At 35.0% G+C, this 19,537-nt stretch overlaps 2 protein-coding genes across 2 annotated transcripts; one reads left to right on the forward strand and one right to left on the reverse strand.

Moving 5' to 3' along the window:
- Nucleotides 1-8,895: 8,895 nt before the first annotated feature.
- LOC107610903 (uncharacterized) lies at nucleotides 8,896-9,952 on the forward strand. The gene is made up of 3 exons (XM_088503219.1): nucleotides 8,896-8,962; nucleotides 9,132-9,424; nucleotides 9,509-9,952. The coding sequence occupies exons 1-3, from the start codon at nucleotides 8,896-8,898 to the stop codon at nucleotides 9,950-9,952; spliced, it is 804 nt and encodes a 267-aa protein (XP_088359345.1).
- An 821-nt stretch (nucleotides 9,953-10,773) lies between these two features.
- LOC148578809 (uncharacterized) lies at nucleotides 10,774-11,372 on the reverse strand. The gene is made up of 2 exons (XM_088501639.1): nucleotides 11,093-11,372; nucleotides 10,774-10,931 (listed from the first exon to the last, which is right to left on the reverse strand). Exons 1-2 carry the CDS (start codon nucleotides 11,370-11,372, stop codon nucleotides 10,774-10,776), a joined length of 438 nt encoding a protein of 145 aa, XP_088357765.1.
- Nucleotides 11,373-19,537: the final 8,165 nt, after the last annotated feature.

Consider the following 19,537-nt stretch of genomic DNA (forward strand, 5'->3'; position numbering starts at 1 on the left):
ATCCAATTAAAATCAAAGAAATTCACATCCATAGCAATTATTCATTTTCTTTCCTTTTTTTTCTCTTTAATAATTATATAGCGAGTGTATTATTGTGAGTAATGTTCAATTTCATATTACTTTTTATCTATTAGAAGTCAAAATTCCGCTGCAGACTCAACAATTGGTATCAAGAGCCAACGTTATATTATTCATTATTTGAGTGGTAAAATTCAATTTTGAATATAATGGCTTCTACTAGTAGTAATGTCAAAGTAGGCAAATATAAAATCAAGAAGTTCAATGGAAAAAATGATTTTTCCTATTGGAGGATGCAGATGAAAAATCTGCTTATATCACAAAAGTTACACAAGGCACTAGCGGGAAAAGAGAAAAAACCGGAAGGAATGGAAGATGAGAATTTGGAAGAATTAGATCTTGAGGCACGGGCTGCAATAATCTTATGCCTTGAGAGGGATGTTGCTTTCTTGGTGAACGAAGAAGCAACTGCCGCAGGCATCTGGTTAAAGTTAGAGAGTAACTTCATGACAAAGACTCTAACTAACAGGATCTACTTAAAATCCAAATTGTATACATGCAAGATGGAGGAAGGCACCTCAATCCGAGAATATATCAATAAGTTTGATAGGATCATATCAAACTTAAAGGATATAGATGTGAAGGTTGATGATGAAGACCAGGCACTCATATTGTTACTTTTATTACCGAAGTCCTATGAAAATCTGGTGCAGACATTGATGCTGGTGGGTGACACTCTGACCATGGATGAGACGAGGGCATCACTTTTAGCGGATGATCTACGTAAGGTTGCTACAAGTGTAATGTCATCTTCAAATGGAAGAGAGTATAATGATCAAGCACAAGGATTGTTCGCGGCTAGAGGAAGGACTAATGAAAGAGGAAAAGGTAATAAGCGTAGAAAGTCTAGGCCAAAATCTAGACCTCACACGGAGAGAACATGCTTTAAATGTGGTGAGACTGGACATTTCAAAGCAAATTGTCCAAATAAGAAGATAACTTTCAAGAAACAGAACAACGACAACCCAAAAGAAAAGCAAGAAGCAAGCTACGTCTCAAATGATGAGGAGGATTGTTACTCTGTAACAGAACAATCTTATGAAATCTCCGGTAAGTGGATTCTTGATTCAGAAGCCTCTCACCATATGTGTCCAAATAGGAAGTGGTTTACTACCTATGAAAGCATAAATGGTGGCACAGTTTTAATGGGCAATGATCATGCTTGTAAAACTGTGGGGTTGGGTACTATAAGAATCAAGATGCATGATGGAGGAGTAAGAACCTTAAAGGATGTGAGGCATATTCCAGACTTGCGGAAAAATCTTATCTCCATAGGTTTGTTGGAGAAAAATGGCTGCAAAATAGTTGCAAAAAATGGGGTACTAAAAGTTGTTCGTGGTTCTTTGGTAGTGATGAAGGGAGTTAGTCACGATAATCTTTATTCTCTTTTGGGGACAACGGTCACAGGTGAGTAAGCAGTTGGAATCGGTGGAAGTAGAGATCAAACAAATTGCACAAGAATATGGCACATGCGGCTTGGACATATGTCAGAAAAAGGTCTATCATTGCTTTGTGGACAAGATTTGTTGAAGAATATGAAGAAACCACAAATGAAATTTTGTGAGCATTGTGTGTATGGAAAGGCACATAGGGTGAAGTTTTCTACAAGCAAGCATAAAAGCAGAGGGTTGTTAGACTACGTGTATACTGATGTTTGGGGCCCGGCTAAAGTTACTTCTAAGGGTGGTTCCAGGTATTTTGTTACTTTTGTTGATGATTATTCCAGGTATGTTTGGATTTACTTCCTCAAATATAAGAATGAGATATTCGATACTTTTAAGCGGTGGAGAGCAATGGTTGAAAACCAGACAGGTAGAAAACTGAAAACTCTACGATCTGATAATGGCACAGAGTACACAGATGGGGCTTTCAAGGAGTTCTGTGACCAAGAAGGCATTGCAAGACACTGGACAGTTAGAGAAACACCACAACAGAATGGAGTCGCCGAACGAATGAATCGTACGCTACTTGAGAAGGCAAGGTGTATGCGCTCTAATTCCGGGTTAGGCAGAAAATGGTGGGCAGAATCGGTTGCTACAGCTTGCTACATAGTGAATCGATCCCCACATTCTTCTCTAGATGGAGACACACCTTATAAGGTATGGTCAGGGGAACATGCAGATTACGAGAAACTCAGAGTCTTTGGATGCACAGCCTATTATCATGTCAAAGATAATAAGCTTGATGATAGAGCTAAGAAGGCAATCTTTTTGGGGGTATCCAAGAGGGGTTCAAGGTTATCTCCTTTGGAGTGTAAATGATTCTAAGTTTGTAATTAGCAGGGATGTTACCTTTGATGAACGATCTATGGTAGCTTTGTCTAAAGATATGGTGCCAGATGATGGTGATGTTGGAAAAATTTCAAATACTCAAATGGTAGAGATAGAGTCTAAATACCAACAAATAGACTCTAATAATGTTCAGGTGGAGCATCTTAATGCTACTCGAGATGACGCAGAGGATGAACTTGATCATGAGAAAATTCAGCGAGAAAATGCACATGCATTACAACAGCAGCAGTAGGATTCTTTGGCATCTACTAGGCCAAAGAGGAATTATAAATTTGTTCAGAAGTTCGGGTCAGACAAGCCTTTGAGACATTATGGGCAGGTAAACTTGGTAGATTATGTACTCTCATTGGAGGATGATGAGCCGGTCACCTTCAAACATGCTATCAAAGACAAAGATAGAGAGAGTTGGTTTGTCGCTATGGAGGAAGAGATGCAATCTCTTCATAAGAACAAGACATGGGATGTGGTCCCATTGCCCGTGGAAAAAACTACAATTAGTTGTAAGTGGGTGTATAAAAGAAAAGAAGATCCTACTAAGTCAGATGGTACAAGATTCAAAGCTAGGTTAGTAGCAAAGGGATTTGCACAGAAAGAAGGTGTTGATTACAATGAGATATTTTCTCCTGTGATAAAACACACTTCCATACGAGTGCTTTTAAGTCTTGTCACTCATGGTAATCTTGAGTTGGAACAACTAGACGTGAAGACTGCATTCTTGCACGGTGACTTAGAGGAAGAAATCTACATGTATCAACCTGAGGGTTTCAAGGTTGAGGGTAAAGAAAGTCAGGTATGTCGCTTGAGGAAATCGCTATATGGATTAAAACAATCTCCTCGGCAATGGTATAAGCGATTTGACTCCTTTATGTTAAAACAAGGTTTTTCCAGAAGTAATTATGATTGTTGTGTATACATTCGTAAGCTTCCTGGAGGTGATTATATCTATCTTCTATTGTATGTGGATGACATGCTTATTGCCACTAAGAGCAAGGTAGAGATAGATATGTTAAAGGTTCAACTTGGTAAAGAATTTGAAACAAAAGACTTGGGTGCTGCACGAAAAATATTAGGCATGGAAATTAAAAGAGAGAGATCAAGCCAAAAATTGTTCTTGAGCCAAAGAGGATACATTGAGCGCGTCATTGAAAGGTTTGAAATGAAAAATGCTAAATCGGTGGTAACGCCGTTGGCTCCACATTTTAGGCTCTCTGGTAAACAATCTCCCACAACAGCAGAGGATAAGGCTTACATGAAAAATGTACCTTATGCTAGTGCAGTCGGTAGCCTAAGGTATGCTATGGTGTGTACACGCCCAGATATTTCACAGGCAGTCAGTGTTGTTAGCAGGTTCATGGCAAACCCGAGTAAGGCACATTGGGAAGCAGTCAAGTGGATATTAAGATACTTGAAGGGTACCATTGACACAGGTTTATGCTTTAGTGGAAAATCATGTCAAATCAGCGGCTTTGTTGATTCTGATTATGCTGGTGATCTAGATAGAAGACGTTCTATGACTGGTTATGTATATAAAATACAAGGTGCTCCAGTTAATTGGCGATCGATGTTACAAGCTACAGTGGCACTATCTACTACAGAAGTTGAGTACATAGCAGTAGCAGAAGGGGTGAAAGAAGCATTGTGGCTAAGGGGTCTTCTAGATGATTTGGGGTTGAAGCAAAATTGCGTGAATCTGAGTTGTGATAGTCAAAGTGCAATTCATTTGGCTAAAAATCAGGTTCATCATGCTCGTACCAAGCATATTGATGTAAGATATCACTTCGTGCGCGATGTTATAGAGAAAGGTAACATTTCTCTTATAAAAGTACACACAGATGAAAATCCTGCTGATATGTTGACTAAAGTAGTGTCAGGAAACAAGTTCCAACACTGTTTGGAATTGCTCAATATTGCATCATGTTAGGCATTACATGGAGAAATAGAGGAACTACGATTGGTTTGATCCTGAACAAGAGTACGTAGACAGTCATTGTAAAATTGACGCAACCAGATATGAATATTATACTTTGATCGTCCAAAATTTGAGTAGATTTCAAATTGTGAACGAGGTGGAGAATTGTGAGAATAAAAGAAAGGCAGATCGAAAACAAAGGGAGGCAGACAAAGGATGGAAGAGAGAAAATGGTGGATAGTTAAAGAGATTTTATAGGAAACTATTTTATAGTATGCTCTCTTATTATTTATAGAAGTTAGGAAACTATATAAATGAGTGAAATCAAAATGTATTCAATCCAATTAAAATCAAAGGAATTCACATCCATAGCAATTATTCATTTTCTTTCTTTTTTTTTCTTTAATAATTATATAGCGAGTGTATTATTGTGAGTAATGTTCAATTTCATATTACTTTCTATCTATTAGAAGTTAAAATTCCGCTGGAGACTCAACAGTTCTAATTCTTCTATTTCTTTTGTTAATTATATTGTTAAATTTTTTTTATTTGTGGATTTGTTGATGCTTCTGGTTGCTTCTGCTTCTGTTTCTTTTGTTGTTGTTGTTCTTCTAGTTTCATTATTCATTGTTGTTGTTGTTCTTTTGTTGTTGTTGCATTTGCTTCTGCTTCTGATTCTGCTTTTACATCTGCTTCTGCTTTTGGTTTTGCTTTTGCTTCTGTTTCTAGTTGATTTGGTGGAAGAAGGGAAATGGTATTTTAGTTTGAAGGATGATTTTAAAACTAAGTTAAAGTTTAGGGACGATTTTGTAAACAAAAAAAGGTTGGAGACGAAAAAAATTTTTAACCCCTACCTTAAGGACTAAAATCATGCTTAACCCTATAATTTACATGTACCTGAGTATAAATTTAGGTTTAAATACTTCTTATTAAATAAGAAATATTGTATATTTTAATTAAACAAAATTTATTTTTTTATTATAATTTATATCAATGATTTAGCTTTATAATTTAAAATTTAAAATATTTTATTTTTTTGTTTTTAATAGTAAATTAATTTTTAAAAAACATTTCACTCTTTATTACTTTTCTCCTAAGCACAATAGTATATAGTTGCCAACATAACCTATCATAGTGAACCATTTTTCAAAAGGTTTTTTATTTTTTATTTTTTAAGAATTAAAAAAAGAAAAAAAAAATCTTTTTCTTGAAAGATATGAAGAGAACGATAAGAAAAGCAAGTGGAGAGGCAATGACAATGGATATGGACATTTTGAGAGTGTTTTCTTTCCATCCCCATATTGCGATATTTCTATTATTTACGTGTTATAGTAGTTAGTTGTTGGCACTCATGAAATTAATCATAGACCCCTCTTGTCAAATTGATCTTGAAATAAGGGAATCATATCATAATATTAATAATACAAACACTTCAAACCTTACCTTTTCCATCTCTTTCATGATTCATAGCCCATAAGATTCATATATGAGTCAGCATTGGCCTCATTTTCAATTTTATTGATTTTAAAAATCTCATTAAAACTATATCTAGAAAGTTGTATTTATTTATAGAGACAGGACACTAAAACATGAATACTGAGACACAAAATCATATTTGACAGAAGAGATATAGACAGAGACAGCGTGTATCTAGAAACACTAAATTAGTATATTTTGTGTCTATCCTGACAGAGAAGGCACGAAGACACTAACAAGGGACACAACTTATTTTTCATTCTTTTTTTATTATTTTTGTTAATTTTTCATAATTATTTTTTTTATTATTATATTTTTTATCTCAAATTTTTTAAATAAAAAAATGAGAATAAATTATATTTTCATAATTTGTTCTAATTTATCACCAAACAAAATACAAAAACACAAAATTTTGTGTCTCTATTCATTAGTGTCTTGTCCTATCCTATTCTCATTGTCTTGTCCTGTGCAATTCTTAAAAATAAACGCAATCCAATGTACACTTTTATTGGTTAATTATAATAATCAGAGAAATAATTTTGGCTGAATTTTATGGAAATGGAGCATGTATGTGAGCTTTTCATGGATATGGAATCAAGGGGGCTAGACATGAATGTGGGGCAGAATTTTGGCAGCTTTATGGAGAAGAACTCGGACCGTCCAAGTTCTTCGTTTGTGAATTTCCTTCCTCGAAAACGAACGGTCCGATTTGGGGTGGGGAGGAAAAAAATTTTGTTGAAGCCAAATCGGACCCTCCGATTTCCTTGATGTGGAGGGGCAACTCGAACGGTCCGAGTTGTATGTTGTTGAAGATGAATGGAGTCGGACCGTCCGTTTTGGCTGGGGATGGCAGAATCGGTTTACAAAAACGCATGGTCCGATTTGGTTGTTAAATATATTTTTGAATGAAATTAACCTAGTCGTATGGTCCGAGTTGAATATAGAGTCTATATAAAAGTGTGCAACGAGTTAGTGTTAGGATACCCTCTTCTTCCCCTTCTTCAGCGCCGCTTCATCTGTTTCATATTTCTGGGTTTCTTTCAAACTTGTTCTAAATCCCAGAAGTCAGTGGTTAATGTTATGTTCTTTTTTTTTGGTGATTAGGAGAAATGAGTGACAGAGTACTACTAAAGGTGTATTATTTTGGTCAGATTTTATTACAAATGTCTGAAGGAGTAAAATTTATTTGTGAAAATCCACTAGATGTTGTTATTCCCTTTATTATTTTCTTTGAAGAACTCAAAGGTTTGATCTGTGAGAAGATTGATTCTGAGAGGGCAAAAAAATATCCTGTGTTCTATACAGATATCCCATACCGGTATTTGGTGGGTTCGTCCAATTTCAAACAAGATATGTGACGGATGAAGCGAGCATGCAGGAGATGTTTTCAATGTATATTGAAAACCGGGCCCAGATCTCGTTTATCGAGTTATATGTTGAGTTTGAACAATCTGAGGCTGACCGAAACATTCTAGGGGAAGATTATAATAGTGACAGTGAAGAAGAGTTCGAAAGCAACTACGAATGTGTTGGTGCAGATGGAGATGAAGATCATGGTGACGGAACTATGGATCCAGATGTGACAGAGGTGGCAGATGCGCTCGCAAATGATATGCCGTTTGGGGAGCCTTCATTCATGCGAGTTCTGAACTTGGAAGCCATGCATGTTCCGGAGTTTTCGGAATATATGACTGCAGGTTCGTTATTAAAAAATAATATTTTTTTATTTAGTTATTGAATTATTTATGAATGAATTAGTATTTATTAACCATTATTTTATCATGCGTTGATGTCATTTATGTGTTAGACATTGAACCGGTTGACCCGATCCTATGTAAAAAAAAAATAGTAAGAAAGTTAAAAAAATAAAAGTCAAAATATGTGTTTACTAATATTTGAAAAATATAACGTTATTTTAAACAAATATAGAACATAGAAGTTAATATTTTATTATTATTTATGTTATACACTATAGGTATTGGCTAGAAAATAATAATAAAATTCTCTACATTATGCAAAAGAAAATTAACGTGTGTTTGTAGATATGACTTAGGGAACCGGACCGGATAGTATTTGGTTCATCGGGGTTGACAGTCGAACCGGTCGGTCCGGGCCAGTTTTTTACATCTGACGTTCATGTCCGTATTTGTGAAAAAAGTCACATAGTAACATGATGTTAGGGTTGGATTTATATCAAACTTGATGCAGTGAATATTGATTTATCTCGGTTTTGAAATATATATGTATTTATTGAAAATTTTCCCATGCTGGTTGTCCTGGCAGAAGTTCCTATTGTCGCAGATGGTGAATTTGCTGTTGGGATGGATTTTAGTTCCCGGGAAGCTGTTATTAAGGCGATAAAAGAGTATACCATACGACGAAGCGTAGACTACCGGGTGTATGAGTCTGAGCCTTTGACATTTTATGCCAAGTGTACACAGTATGGGTCAGGGTGTGATTGGCTTATCAGGGTTAGTCTGATCAGCAGGAAGTATTGTTGGGTTATAAGACGGTATAATGGTAGTCACACTTGTACCAGAGCCACCATTTCACAGGATCATTCGAAGCTGGACTCCATCACAATTGCAGAGGCAATAAAGCCATTGGTTGAAGCTGACCCCTCCTTAAAGGTAAAATCGGTCATAGCAGAAGTGCAATCGAAGTTCAACTATACCGTTAGTTATCGGAAAGCATAGTTGGCTAAGCAAAGGGCAGTAGAAAAAATATTTGGTGGTTGGGAGGCATCGTACGAAGCGTTGCCTATATGGTTTGAGGCCATGTGTCATAAGGAGCCATCAGCTGTTGTCCATTTTGAAACCATGCCTGCATATCAAGGCGATGACTTGGTCGGTCATATTCGTGTACTGCATAGGGTATTTTGGAGTTATTACCCCTGCATCAGGACATTCAAACATTGTAAGCCAGTTGTACAGGTGGACGGGACTCACTTGTATGGAAAGTATAAGGGTTGTCTACTAGTCGCAGTTTCACAGGATGGCAACAACAATATCGTCCCAATTGCGTTTGCTATTGTCGAGGGAGAGACTTCTGATGCATGACACTTTTTCCTTAGTAACTTGCATCAACATGTTGTCACTCGAGATGGTGTAGGACTAATATCCGACCGACACGAATCCATCAATGCAGCTGTGGAACGGAGTAACGGAGCTTGGTCCCCTCCTAGAGCTTTTCATATGTAGTGCATCAGGCATATAGAGTCGAATTTTCTGCGAAAATTCAAGGCACCGTACCTCCAAAAATTGGTCGTCAACATAGGTAACCATTTACTAAATTTAAGTAACTTATTAAGAAAAATAACCTTCAAGATTTGTTTCGACAGCTATAATTATTCTTGTTTTTTTTTTCCTATCCTCTAGGATATTCGAGGACGGTGCGGGAGTACGAAGTGCGTTACCAGCGATTACGGGAACGGGGGGAAGCGTATACTAACTGGTTAAATCGAATTCCCCGCGAACAGTACGCATTGGCGTTTGATGGTGGATACCGATGGGGTCACATGACAACGAATCTAGTGGAATGCATCAATTCAGTGTTGAAGGGTGCACGCAATCTTCCCATTACTACTCTTGTCAAGGCAACATTCTACAGGCTAAACGAGCTTTTCACCAGAAAAAGAGCGGAAGCAGAAGCGCGGATTAATGCTGGCCATGTGTTCTCTGAAGTCGTGACCTCGAAGTTGCATGCAAACCAACTTGCATCAGGAAACATTTAGGTCAGTTGCTTTGACCGGCAGAATGAGGTCTTCGAGGTGCATGAGATGCCAAGCGGACTGGAGTTTGCAGTTGATCTACGTGGCCTTCAATGTGACTGTGGTGAGTTCCAGGTGGACCGGATCCCCTGCAGACATGTCTTCGCATGTTGCGCCAACCAGCGACTGGATTGGAAACTGTATGTGCATGATGTGTATAAAATGGACCAAGTTCGGCGGGTGTACCGAGCAAGATTTAGGCCATTGGGTAACCCGACGACATTGCCAGCGTACAACGGTCCTCGCTTCGTACCGAATCCGTACCTGAGACGTGTCTCGAAAGGGCGCCCCAGGATGACGCGCTTCTTGAATGAGATGGACACGCGAATGTTACGTCGTCCTAGGCGATGTACGCTATGTGGAGCTGAGGGACACAGTCGTAGTAGATGCCGTCGGTCAACTGGTACAAATGCCGACGGAGATGCTTAGTAGGTTCACATGTGGTAGGTGTAGATGATCACTAGTATGGCATGGGTTGTCCTTTTGAGGTAACTTGACCTGATATGTGTAACATTGTATAACGTTTTTAATTTGTTTTTATTTTAAAACTGTTTTTATTTTATAACCTTTTTAATTTGTTTTTATTTTAATGTACACCAGATGCATGTGTTAAAAAATAATACGGATACGTATCACAAAATATATTGTAATTTGCGTACTTGTTGAACAGGCAGGTCGGCATCACAGTTATCCTGTTTGAGCATACCGGTTTTGTAATCTGGTTTTCTGGTTGAACTGGTCGGTCCGGTTCAACCAGTTTTTATGAAAGAATCGGCGGCCCGGTTGACATTTTTTCTAATTGAACCGGCCGGTCCGAACCCACAGCTTTTCCAATTTCACAGGCCGGTTCGGTTAAAAGCTATCCTGATTGAACCGGCCAGTCTGTTTAACAGGTTTCCGGGATGAACCGGGATGTTCGGTTCAAAGTTTTTCTGAATGAACCGGCCGGTCCAATCAAATTTTCACATCAGTGCATATACGATACATGTAGCATGTTGTAATATGATCTCAATTGTCGCACTGAGTTATGTTGACATGATATCTATAGCAATATAATCGGAATTTATGAAACCTTAATACGTACTCAAGATCAATAATACCTGAATAGGGTCCGTGGTGCATAAATATTCTAAACATACAATATAAATCTAACCATAGTCCATCTCAGTAATTCAAAATGTCCAATACATACAAATTAGTCTAAACACAGTCCAGGTGATTAATACTGAAATAAGTAATTTACACCACAACTACTTTCTCATGGCCCACTTGACATCCTTCACAAAATTCTTGCATTTCTTGGCCGCCTTTTTGAAGACAGATGGAGTGTAGCGACTAGCGCTGCGACGTGGTGGATCAATCCTCAGATTGTAACCTTTGGAGGTTTCATCCGGAGTGCGTGCCTGACCTGTATACAATATTTGAAAAATAATTAAATGTAGTGCATCAGGTAATCAAAGCAAGACATATACCACATATCATTTACTCAGAGTCAAACAGAGATGCTAGTTATGAACAAAAAATAAATACGTAATCGAAGATGTAAAGTAAAATACAAAAACATAATACCATCATTACGAGATTCCTCATCCTCATCGAACTCCTCTATTTCATCATCCTCATGATCCTCCTCGTCATCCGGGTTATCTACTAGATACGCATCGGTCTCTTTCTCGAGTGGGTTAGCATTTTCCTCAATGAGTCCCATGGAAACACGGTTAGGGTTCTGACTAAAAAAAGCTCCGCATCCACCGTCACTCCTACTAGAGTCAACCGACACAAACCCACCAGAAGCAACCGATGAGGTATGGCCCGGATACCTCGCATCCAATGAATACCTACCTGCCATGAACTCAGGCTGATGTCCATATTGTGATAGTCCAGGATCTGCAGACATCAACCCAAGCAACTGGCTAAAAGAACCTCATTCTCCTGTTTCAAACTGTGAGGTTCCCCAATATTGTTGACTTATTGGAACTGATGGGGGGAACTGTGTCTGAGGTACATACTGGCTTGAGGACTGAGGATGTACTTCTGGAATCGGGTTTGGAGGTAATATATGTGGCGACTGTGGCTCTTGTCCTTCATTATCATCATCCATATCCTGACTACCCTCATCGGTATCCTGATTATCCTCATCCAAATCCTGATCACCTTCATTCATATCTTGATCACCTTCATCATTATCTTGACCCACAAGATTTGACATGTTTAAGTGGTCCCCATATTTTGATCGGTACCAATGCATGTAACTATCTAGTAAATGATGTGAAGGCATGGGAAGTTCAGATAGAACGTAGTTATACCTGTTTGACCAATGCATCACCCACTTTGAATGACTCGGTTCCGTGACCCAATTAAGATTCTTAGGACCAGTCAGGGTTTCTCCATGCGCCTTCTCTAGATTCCGCTCCTGACTAGGTAGTCCTTGAACGAAACCAAACTGTCGCCTAAACCTATCGGTAGCATGCCACTCGATACATTCGAATGATACCAAAGGAACTGTAGCGCTCCAAACAACCGAGTGCATGTAGATTTCAGGAGGAATGATGTTCGGATCTACGCGATCTACAGCATAAGCAACCCAAACAAACTGGAAAAAATAAAGGAACCTCATGATCACAGTCCACAATGCCAAATGGCAATAACAATGCTGTATAATTATGTCTCGGACCCTAAACCGAAAACTAATACTACTTTAATTAAAACACACCCGCCCTTCCTGAAGTTCGTCAAATGCCTTCCTAAAGTGAGCTAACTTCAGATATCTATATCGTCGGTCACCACGCTCCCAGTTCCGCCACCTAATATGATATATTCAATTACCTCAACTAGCATTAACTGAATCTTAAATATCAAGATACGGGTACATTGTAACAAATTATTACCTATTTGCTAGCAGAAAACTTCGAGGTTCCCTAGGCAGCGGCGATAGATATGGCAGCTTGATCCAAGCCCAACAGAGTAGAAGTGTTAGTGGACCATCTATTTCCTTGCAGTTAAAACGGGATGCCCGGCATAAAGCCCTGTATAGATGTGCTAGGCACGCCGCTCCCCAACTATACTGACCAATACTAATAAAATCACGTAGCAAGGGTAGAAATTTCCAATGCACTCCTGCCCCAGACTTATTCCCAAATAAGATCGTCCCGATCAGCAACATAATATGGCACCTCACATACCTCTGTATACTGATATCATCAATCAACTGTAAATTTTCTTTTATTTCCCGCAGCCAGGTAAGTTTTATGCAACTACCTCTACAATCCGACTTACGCGGTGCAACTCCAAATTGAATCAAACACTCCGCCTCCAACGCTTCAAAACTGCTCATTGTCATCCCTGTGACTGGAAGACCATCTGTGGGAAGACCAAGAATCAGAGCTACATCTTCAAGTGTCACAGCACATTCACCAATGGGAAGGTGAAACGTATGTGTCTCTGGGTGCCAACGTTCAATTAGAGTATTTACCAATGCTTTGTGACACTGCACTATCCCAATCTGAGATGCATGATAGAACCCGGTAATTCGCAAATGATCCTCCACCCTTTCGTTGTACCGATCCGGAGGAATTGGATGGTTACATGTCAACATTCTTGATTTCTACAAAAAAAAAAAAAAAAACATAACAAATTACTACTCAAATTATTAAGAATTACTAACTTACTACCATCATCAATCATTTTACTGAATCCTTATATAACTAATTCTTGGAACTTCTAAATTTATTTAATTAATCCTCAAAATTATTCATACCTGCTAATGAAACTCATTACAAATACATATATTCCTAATCATAAATTTCAACAATATTACAACATCTACAATAATATCGAACGTTAATTAATATTTTGTTAAAAATTTTTTCCTCTGTAATACAAAATATTAACAATCAGTATATGCCATCATTCATATTCTAACAATGGTAATAATTAAGTTGCTAATAATAATTACTAAAATTAAAAATATTTAAATATTCTCATAAAAAAATATCTAACATGGCTTAATTAAAATAACCTTACTAATAAACTCAGCATTAACACTTTATCACAATAACAATAACATTTAACCAAAATCGATAACAGTTATAGTTAATTTTTTAAAAACACATTTAGATAACATTGGCTTACAAATAATAATTATACTAAAAATAAAAAAATTTAAAAAAATTTACGTTATCTACTACTTATTACAGTTGAAAACACAAAACATAACAACAACATAATCATAAAAAATTTCCTAATGATATATATAATTAATAATCGGTTAAAGAAATTTTAAAAAAAATCTAACAAATATTTAGAAATTAGTCGATACCATTCTATTTATATTCTTCAACTACACGTCTAACAACAACATACTCATAACAAATGCAATAATCATGATTTATATAATTAATAATCTGTAAAATAATTTTAAACAAATCTAACAAACATTCAAAAATTGGTCATAATCATTTCATTTCTATTTCTTCAAGTGCATGTCTAACAACAATATAATCATAAAAAAATTTTTAATCATCATAAATATAATTTAAAATCTGTTAAAAATATTTTAAAATAATCTAACCAATATTCATAAACTACTCATAATCATTCTATTTATATTCTTCAACTGTATCTCTAACAACAATCATAATATTCAAATTTTATATTTTAATAATTATAAATATAAAAAAATTATAAAAATTAAAAAATTAAAAAAAATACTTACATAGTTAGGATCACTAAGATAATAAATAATATGAAACTCAAATCGATCAACATCTTTAATTTTTTTTTTTTTTTTGGCATTGTGGTAGCTGCTCCACCATGCAAGGCTCAGAGAAACGAAGAAGGAGGTGAATGTGAGAGTGAAATGTTACTGAGGGAAGTGTGGATTCGGAGGGTGAGAGAGGTTCTTTTCTTTATGTGTTTATGAGGGGCACCGTTTAAGTACTCAGCGGGGAAGCGACGCGTGTCCAATGCCCAAACAACTCAGACCGTGCGATTGGGCTGACTGAAATCGGACGGTCCGTGACGCTGAGCCAACTCGGAGGGTCCGAGTCCCTCACCAGCCTCAGCCACATGCACGCCACTCGGACCGTGCGTTTTGTGACTTGAACTCGTAGGGTCCGAGTTCCTTCAACCCTGACACCACAACTTGGTTACACACCTCCTACCACCATATCATACTCATACACCAGCTTGGGTACAATATAAAAATTAAAAAACGAATAATTTTCCATTGTATATTATATGTATTTTTTATTGATTGATGTAAATTTTTTAGCATATTAGGTGTCATTTATATATTCAAACTCCACTATTGACGAATCATCGCAGAATTAACCTTTGCATTCCTTATTTCCTTCCATGCGTGTACGATACTGATTCTGAGATTCTAATCTTTTTCTCGAATCTATATTTCGTGTGTTTCATACCACATGCACACCAATTCTTTGACCATTGTAATATTTTGATTAATTAAGAGAACCTCTTTTTTTTAAGGTTTTTGCATAATGTTTATCTTACATGAGGTTTTTTATTTTTTAATTAAAAACAAGAGTTTGATTTTAATGTATAATAAATGGTGTAAAATATTTTATATAATCATTTAATTATATCCGTTTTTTTAGATAATATTTATGCGGTCAATATAAAAAATTATTATATATTTTTATTAATATAAATAAACAGACATACGTATAAAATTATTTTACATTGACAATGTATCAATTAAATTTTTGAAACAATCAAATTATTTTTTTTTTTAATTTCTTAATCTCAATCCACGAAAGAAAAGTACTTCTCCCAAAAAAATTGCATTATGACTTTATGAAAGGAAAGCAAGTATAAATTTGTATTGAAGTAAAAGAAATGAGAGTCTAAAATTAGAGATATAAATATTTATATATTTTTTTATTAATTTAAATTTTTTTAAAAAATAATATTATAATATGATATCAAAATTTTTATGTTCGAAAAATTTTGAAGTCGTTCCTTAACTTGTAATCTATAAACAAAATAATATAAAATTAAAAAAAAAAATCAGGTAAATTTAAGAAAAAAATTTATTTAAAGAAATATATTAAAAATATAATTATTTATATATTTTTTATCAGTTTAAATTTTTAAAAAAATTAAATATGAAAACACTAAGATATAAAATTTACTGAAATAATAATTGATGCTCTATATTCGTGGATGTTGACATTAAATGAATGGAGGGGGGTTACATCTCATTAGGATAGTTGCGTAATGTATATATATTTCTAGTAAAAACAACCACCTATGAATATTACAAATGTAATATATATTATTAGCATTCACTTTTAATTATATCATACAATGTATCATCCACTAAGGGAAATGAATTGAACCATCCATCCATAGTAATAATAAAATGACTTCCCCTAACTCAACCAAATTAGATATATGTTGATAATACATTACCAAATTAAAAACAACTATATCCATTTGACTAATCTAATTTGCATCTTATGCCACAAAAAAAAAAAAAAAAAAAAAAAAAAAAAAAAAACAGGCACCAAACTTTTCTTTGGATTATTCTCTTTAAGTGCAAAAGTAGGCAACGGCAAAGTACGTATAATGAATCCTTAATCAAAAGCAGCCATTCATTAATTAATTTATTAATTTAATAATCGTCACCACCACAAGATTCATCACTAAAACAGGAAAAGCCAAAGTTGGGACATTATTATTAACTTAATTTATTATGTATCTAGAATATAGTAGTATAGCCTAAGGATAAAAATAGATCCATTGATTCTAACCCCCTACTGTTTTGATTTTTCTTTTTCCTTTTCGTCTTGGAACTATGTAATTCAATTTTGAATTCTTCTTCAGCCACTAATAATATTAGGTCCCTTTCAGTGATATAATTTTGATGATGATGAGAATGAGGCCAACAGGGCCATGCAATGGACCCTACACAACTTGCACGTAACGGCTGGAAAATCAAATTCATTGTACATCGTAACATATTTATTGTCCAAGAGCTGAGTATCATCAATTTGTACAATTTCAAATAAATCAATTATTATAAATTATATTTATTCAAATATATATGCAGAGAATTTGATTTTGATACTCTAATAGTATAAAATATTTTATACAATCGTATAATCATAATTATTCTTTTAGATAATTATTTACATATTTAATATAAAAAATAATTATTTTTATTAATATAATATTATATAATTGAATATACGTATAAATTGATTTTATATTAATAATATTATCAAAATTAATATATATAATTATATATCACTATCTTCATATTTTTCTAAGTCAAAGAAGCTCAGTGAATTGTCTCACCTTCTCCCAGCAGACTCATTTTAGGGATACTTAACTTTGACATTTGACAACTTATGATGCACATTAATTGACTCTTTCCTACCTACAATTCTTCTTTACCCATTAAACATACAAATTCCAATCAACCCATTTTTTTTCTTTTATATATATATATATATATATATATATATATATATGATTAAAGAATTTATTAATTTGACTTTGAAAATTTTGACCACCTCATTTTTTTAAAGAATCATTTAAATAAAGATACTTAAAATATATATATTTTTAATTTTTTGTAATAATTAAAATTTAATACATATAATTATTAAGTTATATTATTTTTGTCAAAATTAGATTAGATAAATTAATTTAACTAAAAAAATTGATAAATTACATATTGAACCAGTTTAAATTAATATTTTTTTATAAAAAATAATTACAATATTCTTATTATAAAAAATAATTAAATTATTATTATTATTATTATTATTATTATTATTATTATTATTTAAAACTTTAAGAATTCTAAATCCTAATCTTTTTTTATGCTGTCATAGGATTAAGATTTATGATTCAGAATTAAAAAAAAAATATATGTAATAAAAATATTTTAGTCATTTTTTATAATAAAAATATCATAGTCATTTTTTAAAAAAATATTTATTTAAACCGGTTTAATATTTGGTTTATTGATTTTTCGACCAAATCAATTTATCTAATCTAATTTTAATAAAAATAACATGATTTAATTGATTATATATATTGAATTTTAATTACTAAAAAATATTTTTTTTTAAATATATTTTAAATGTCTTTATCTAAAAAACTTCCATTTTAAAATACATACAATAAATAAATAACAACAACTCAAACTTCCGAGTTGAATTTTACTTACCACTAGCATTTGCTTATTATTAATTATTTTATTATTTTCTCAAAGAGGAACTTGAATACCGGATTGGTCAATAGGATATGTCATACATGCCCTAAGAAAAATCCAAAATATGTATAATTAACGGATAAATATGATTTTGGTCCCTAACGTTGAAGGTAAGAATCGAAACCGTCCCTCATCTAATTTTCGACTTAGAATCGTTCTTAACGTTTTTTTTCGTATTAAAATCGTCCTTTTAATTTTTTTGACAAAAATACCCTCACTACTACCAACACAATTACCTCCTCCACCACCACCACCACTACCAACACCAACACCACCGCCACAACCTCCACCAACACCATCACCAACACCACCATCAGCACCACCACCACCACTAACACCACCACCAACGCCGCCGCCGTCCCCCTCCATCCTTTCCCCTTCCCCCTCCCCCTCCTCGCCTCCCCTTCCCCCCACCCCCACCCCCACGCGTCCCCTCCCCCTCCTCGTCTCCCCTTCCCCCCAACCCCACCCCACCCCGCGTCCTTTCCCCTTCCCCCTCCCCACCTCCCCTTCCCCCTTCCTCCCACCCACACCGTCCCCTCCCCCCACCCCCCACGCATCCCCTCCCCCTCCCCGTCTCCCCTTCCCCCCCACACCAAACAGAAATAGAAACAGAGAAACAGATAAACAGAAATTCAAGTAACAAATTAACAAATTCAAGTACAAAGCCAAATCAACAGAGAAACACAAAGTCAAATCAGAAATTCAAAGCACAAAGAAGAGATCTGGTTCGAAGAAATTCAAATCAACAGAGGAGCATGCATGAACGGCGGTGGTGAGCTCTGGTTCGAGGAGATCCGAGACAGGGAAGAAGAGAAGGACGGGAGAGGGTCGCGGTTGATCTGGACAGGAGAGAGGCAGCAGCTGCAGCGGCGGGACGGCGGCTTCCCTTCCCCCTTCATCGTCATCATCATCAGAGTTCTGGAGGAGGAGGCGGCGACGACGAGGTCACGGCGGTGACGACGGAGGCTCCCTAGCGCCCCCTCCCCCCTTCCCCCTCCCCCTCTTCCCTTCCCCTCCCCTCCCCCTTTGTATACCCTTTTCTTCTCCCCCCTCCCCCTTCGTATACCCTTTTCTTCCCCCTACCCCCAACACGCGTTTTTGTTTTTTTTTTAATTTTATAATTTTTGTTATTAAATAGGAATAGGGGTAGTTTAGGAATAAAACAAAAAATTTTATTAAAAATGACGATTTTAATACGAAAAAAAACGTTAAGAACGATTTTATATCGAAAATTAGATGAGGGACGATTTTGATTCTGGCCCTCAACATTAGGGACCAAAACCATACTTACCCCTATAATTAATTAGGTTGTATATGTTTTCTTAAAAGTAAAATTTAGGGCAATCATCAATATCAGTAACTGGACAAAGGATTAAATGGTTCTTAAATATTTAGACTATTAAATAATTTTAATAATAAATATATTTTTTAATAATTATCAAAGAGTTTTTAATTTTATTTATTAATTAGTTTTTATATATTATTTAATTTTAAAATTTATCATCTATTTTTAATTTATTATTCACTATTTATATATCTCATTTAACAACAACTCTATTATTAATAATTTGTTATTGTAGAAAAATAGAATATTTATCTATGGTGGTCTTAATTTCATCATAATATATTTCATGAATACGATCATAAATTTTATGATATAAGAACAATTTTTATTAATTTAATATTTTAAAGTCAAGTATCACATTATAAAATTAAGATTCATTCTTATCATTCTTTTGAATTGAAGTGTTACTGGAAAAAAA

This window comes from Arachis ipaensis, chromosome B1 (assembly GCF_059453495.1).
Source record: "Arachis ipaensis isolate K30076 ecotype BB chromosome B1, ASM5945349v1, whole genome shotgun sequence".
In the NCBI taxonomy this organism is placed as follows: Eukaryota; Viridiplantae; Streptophyta; class Magnoliopsida; order Fabales; family Fabaceae; genus Arachis; species Arachis ipaensis.

Excerpts from the sequence above, each read along its gene's own strand:
- LOC107610903 (XM_088503219.1), top strand. The coding sequence starts at position 8,896 with ATGCAGCTGTGGAACGGAGTAACGGAGCTTGGTCCCCTCCTAGAGCTT. Across the intron at positions 8,963-9,131 it reads TTTCATATGTAGTGCATCAG|GATATTCGAGGACGGTGCGG; the intron begins GCATATAGAGTC and ends CCTATCCTCTAG. Across the intron at positions 9,425-9,508 it reads CGCGGATTAATGCTGGCCAT|AATGAGGTCTTCGAGGTGCA; the intron begins GTGTTCTCTGAA and ends TTTGACCGGCAG.
- LOC148578809 (XM_088501639.1), bottom strand. The coding sequence starts at position 11,372 with ATGGCAGGTAGGTATTCATTGGATGCGAGGTATCCGGGCCATACCTCA. Across the intron at positions 10,932-11,092 it reads TGAGGAATCTCGTAATGATG|GTCAGGCACGCACTCCGGAT; the intron begins GTATTATGTTTT and ends TATTGTATACAG.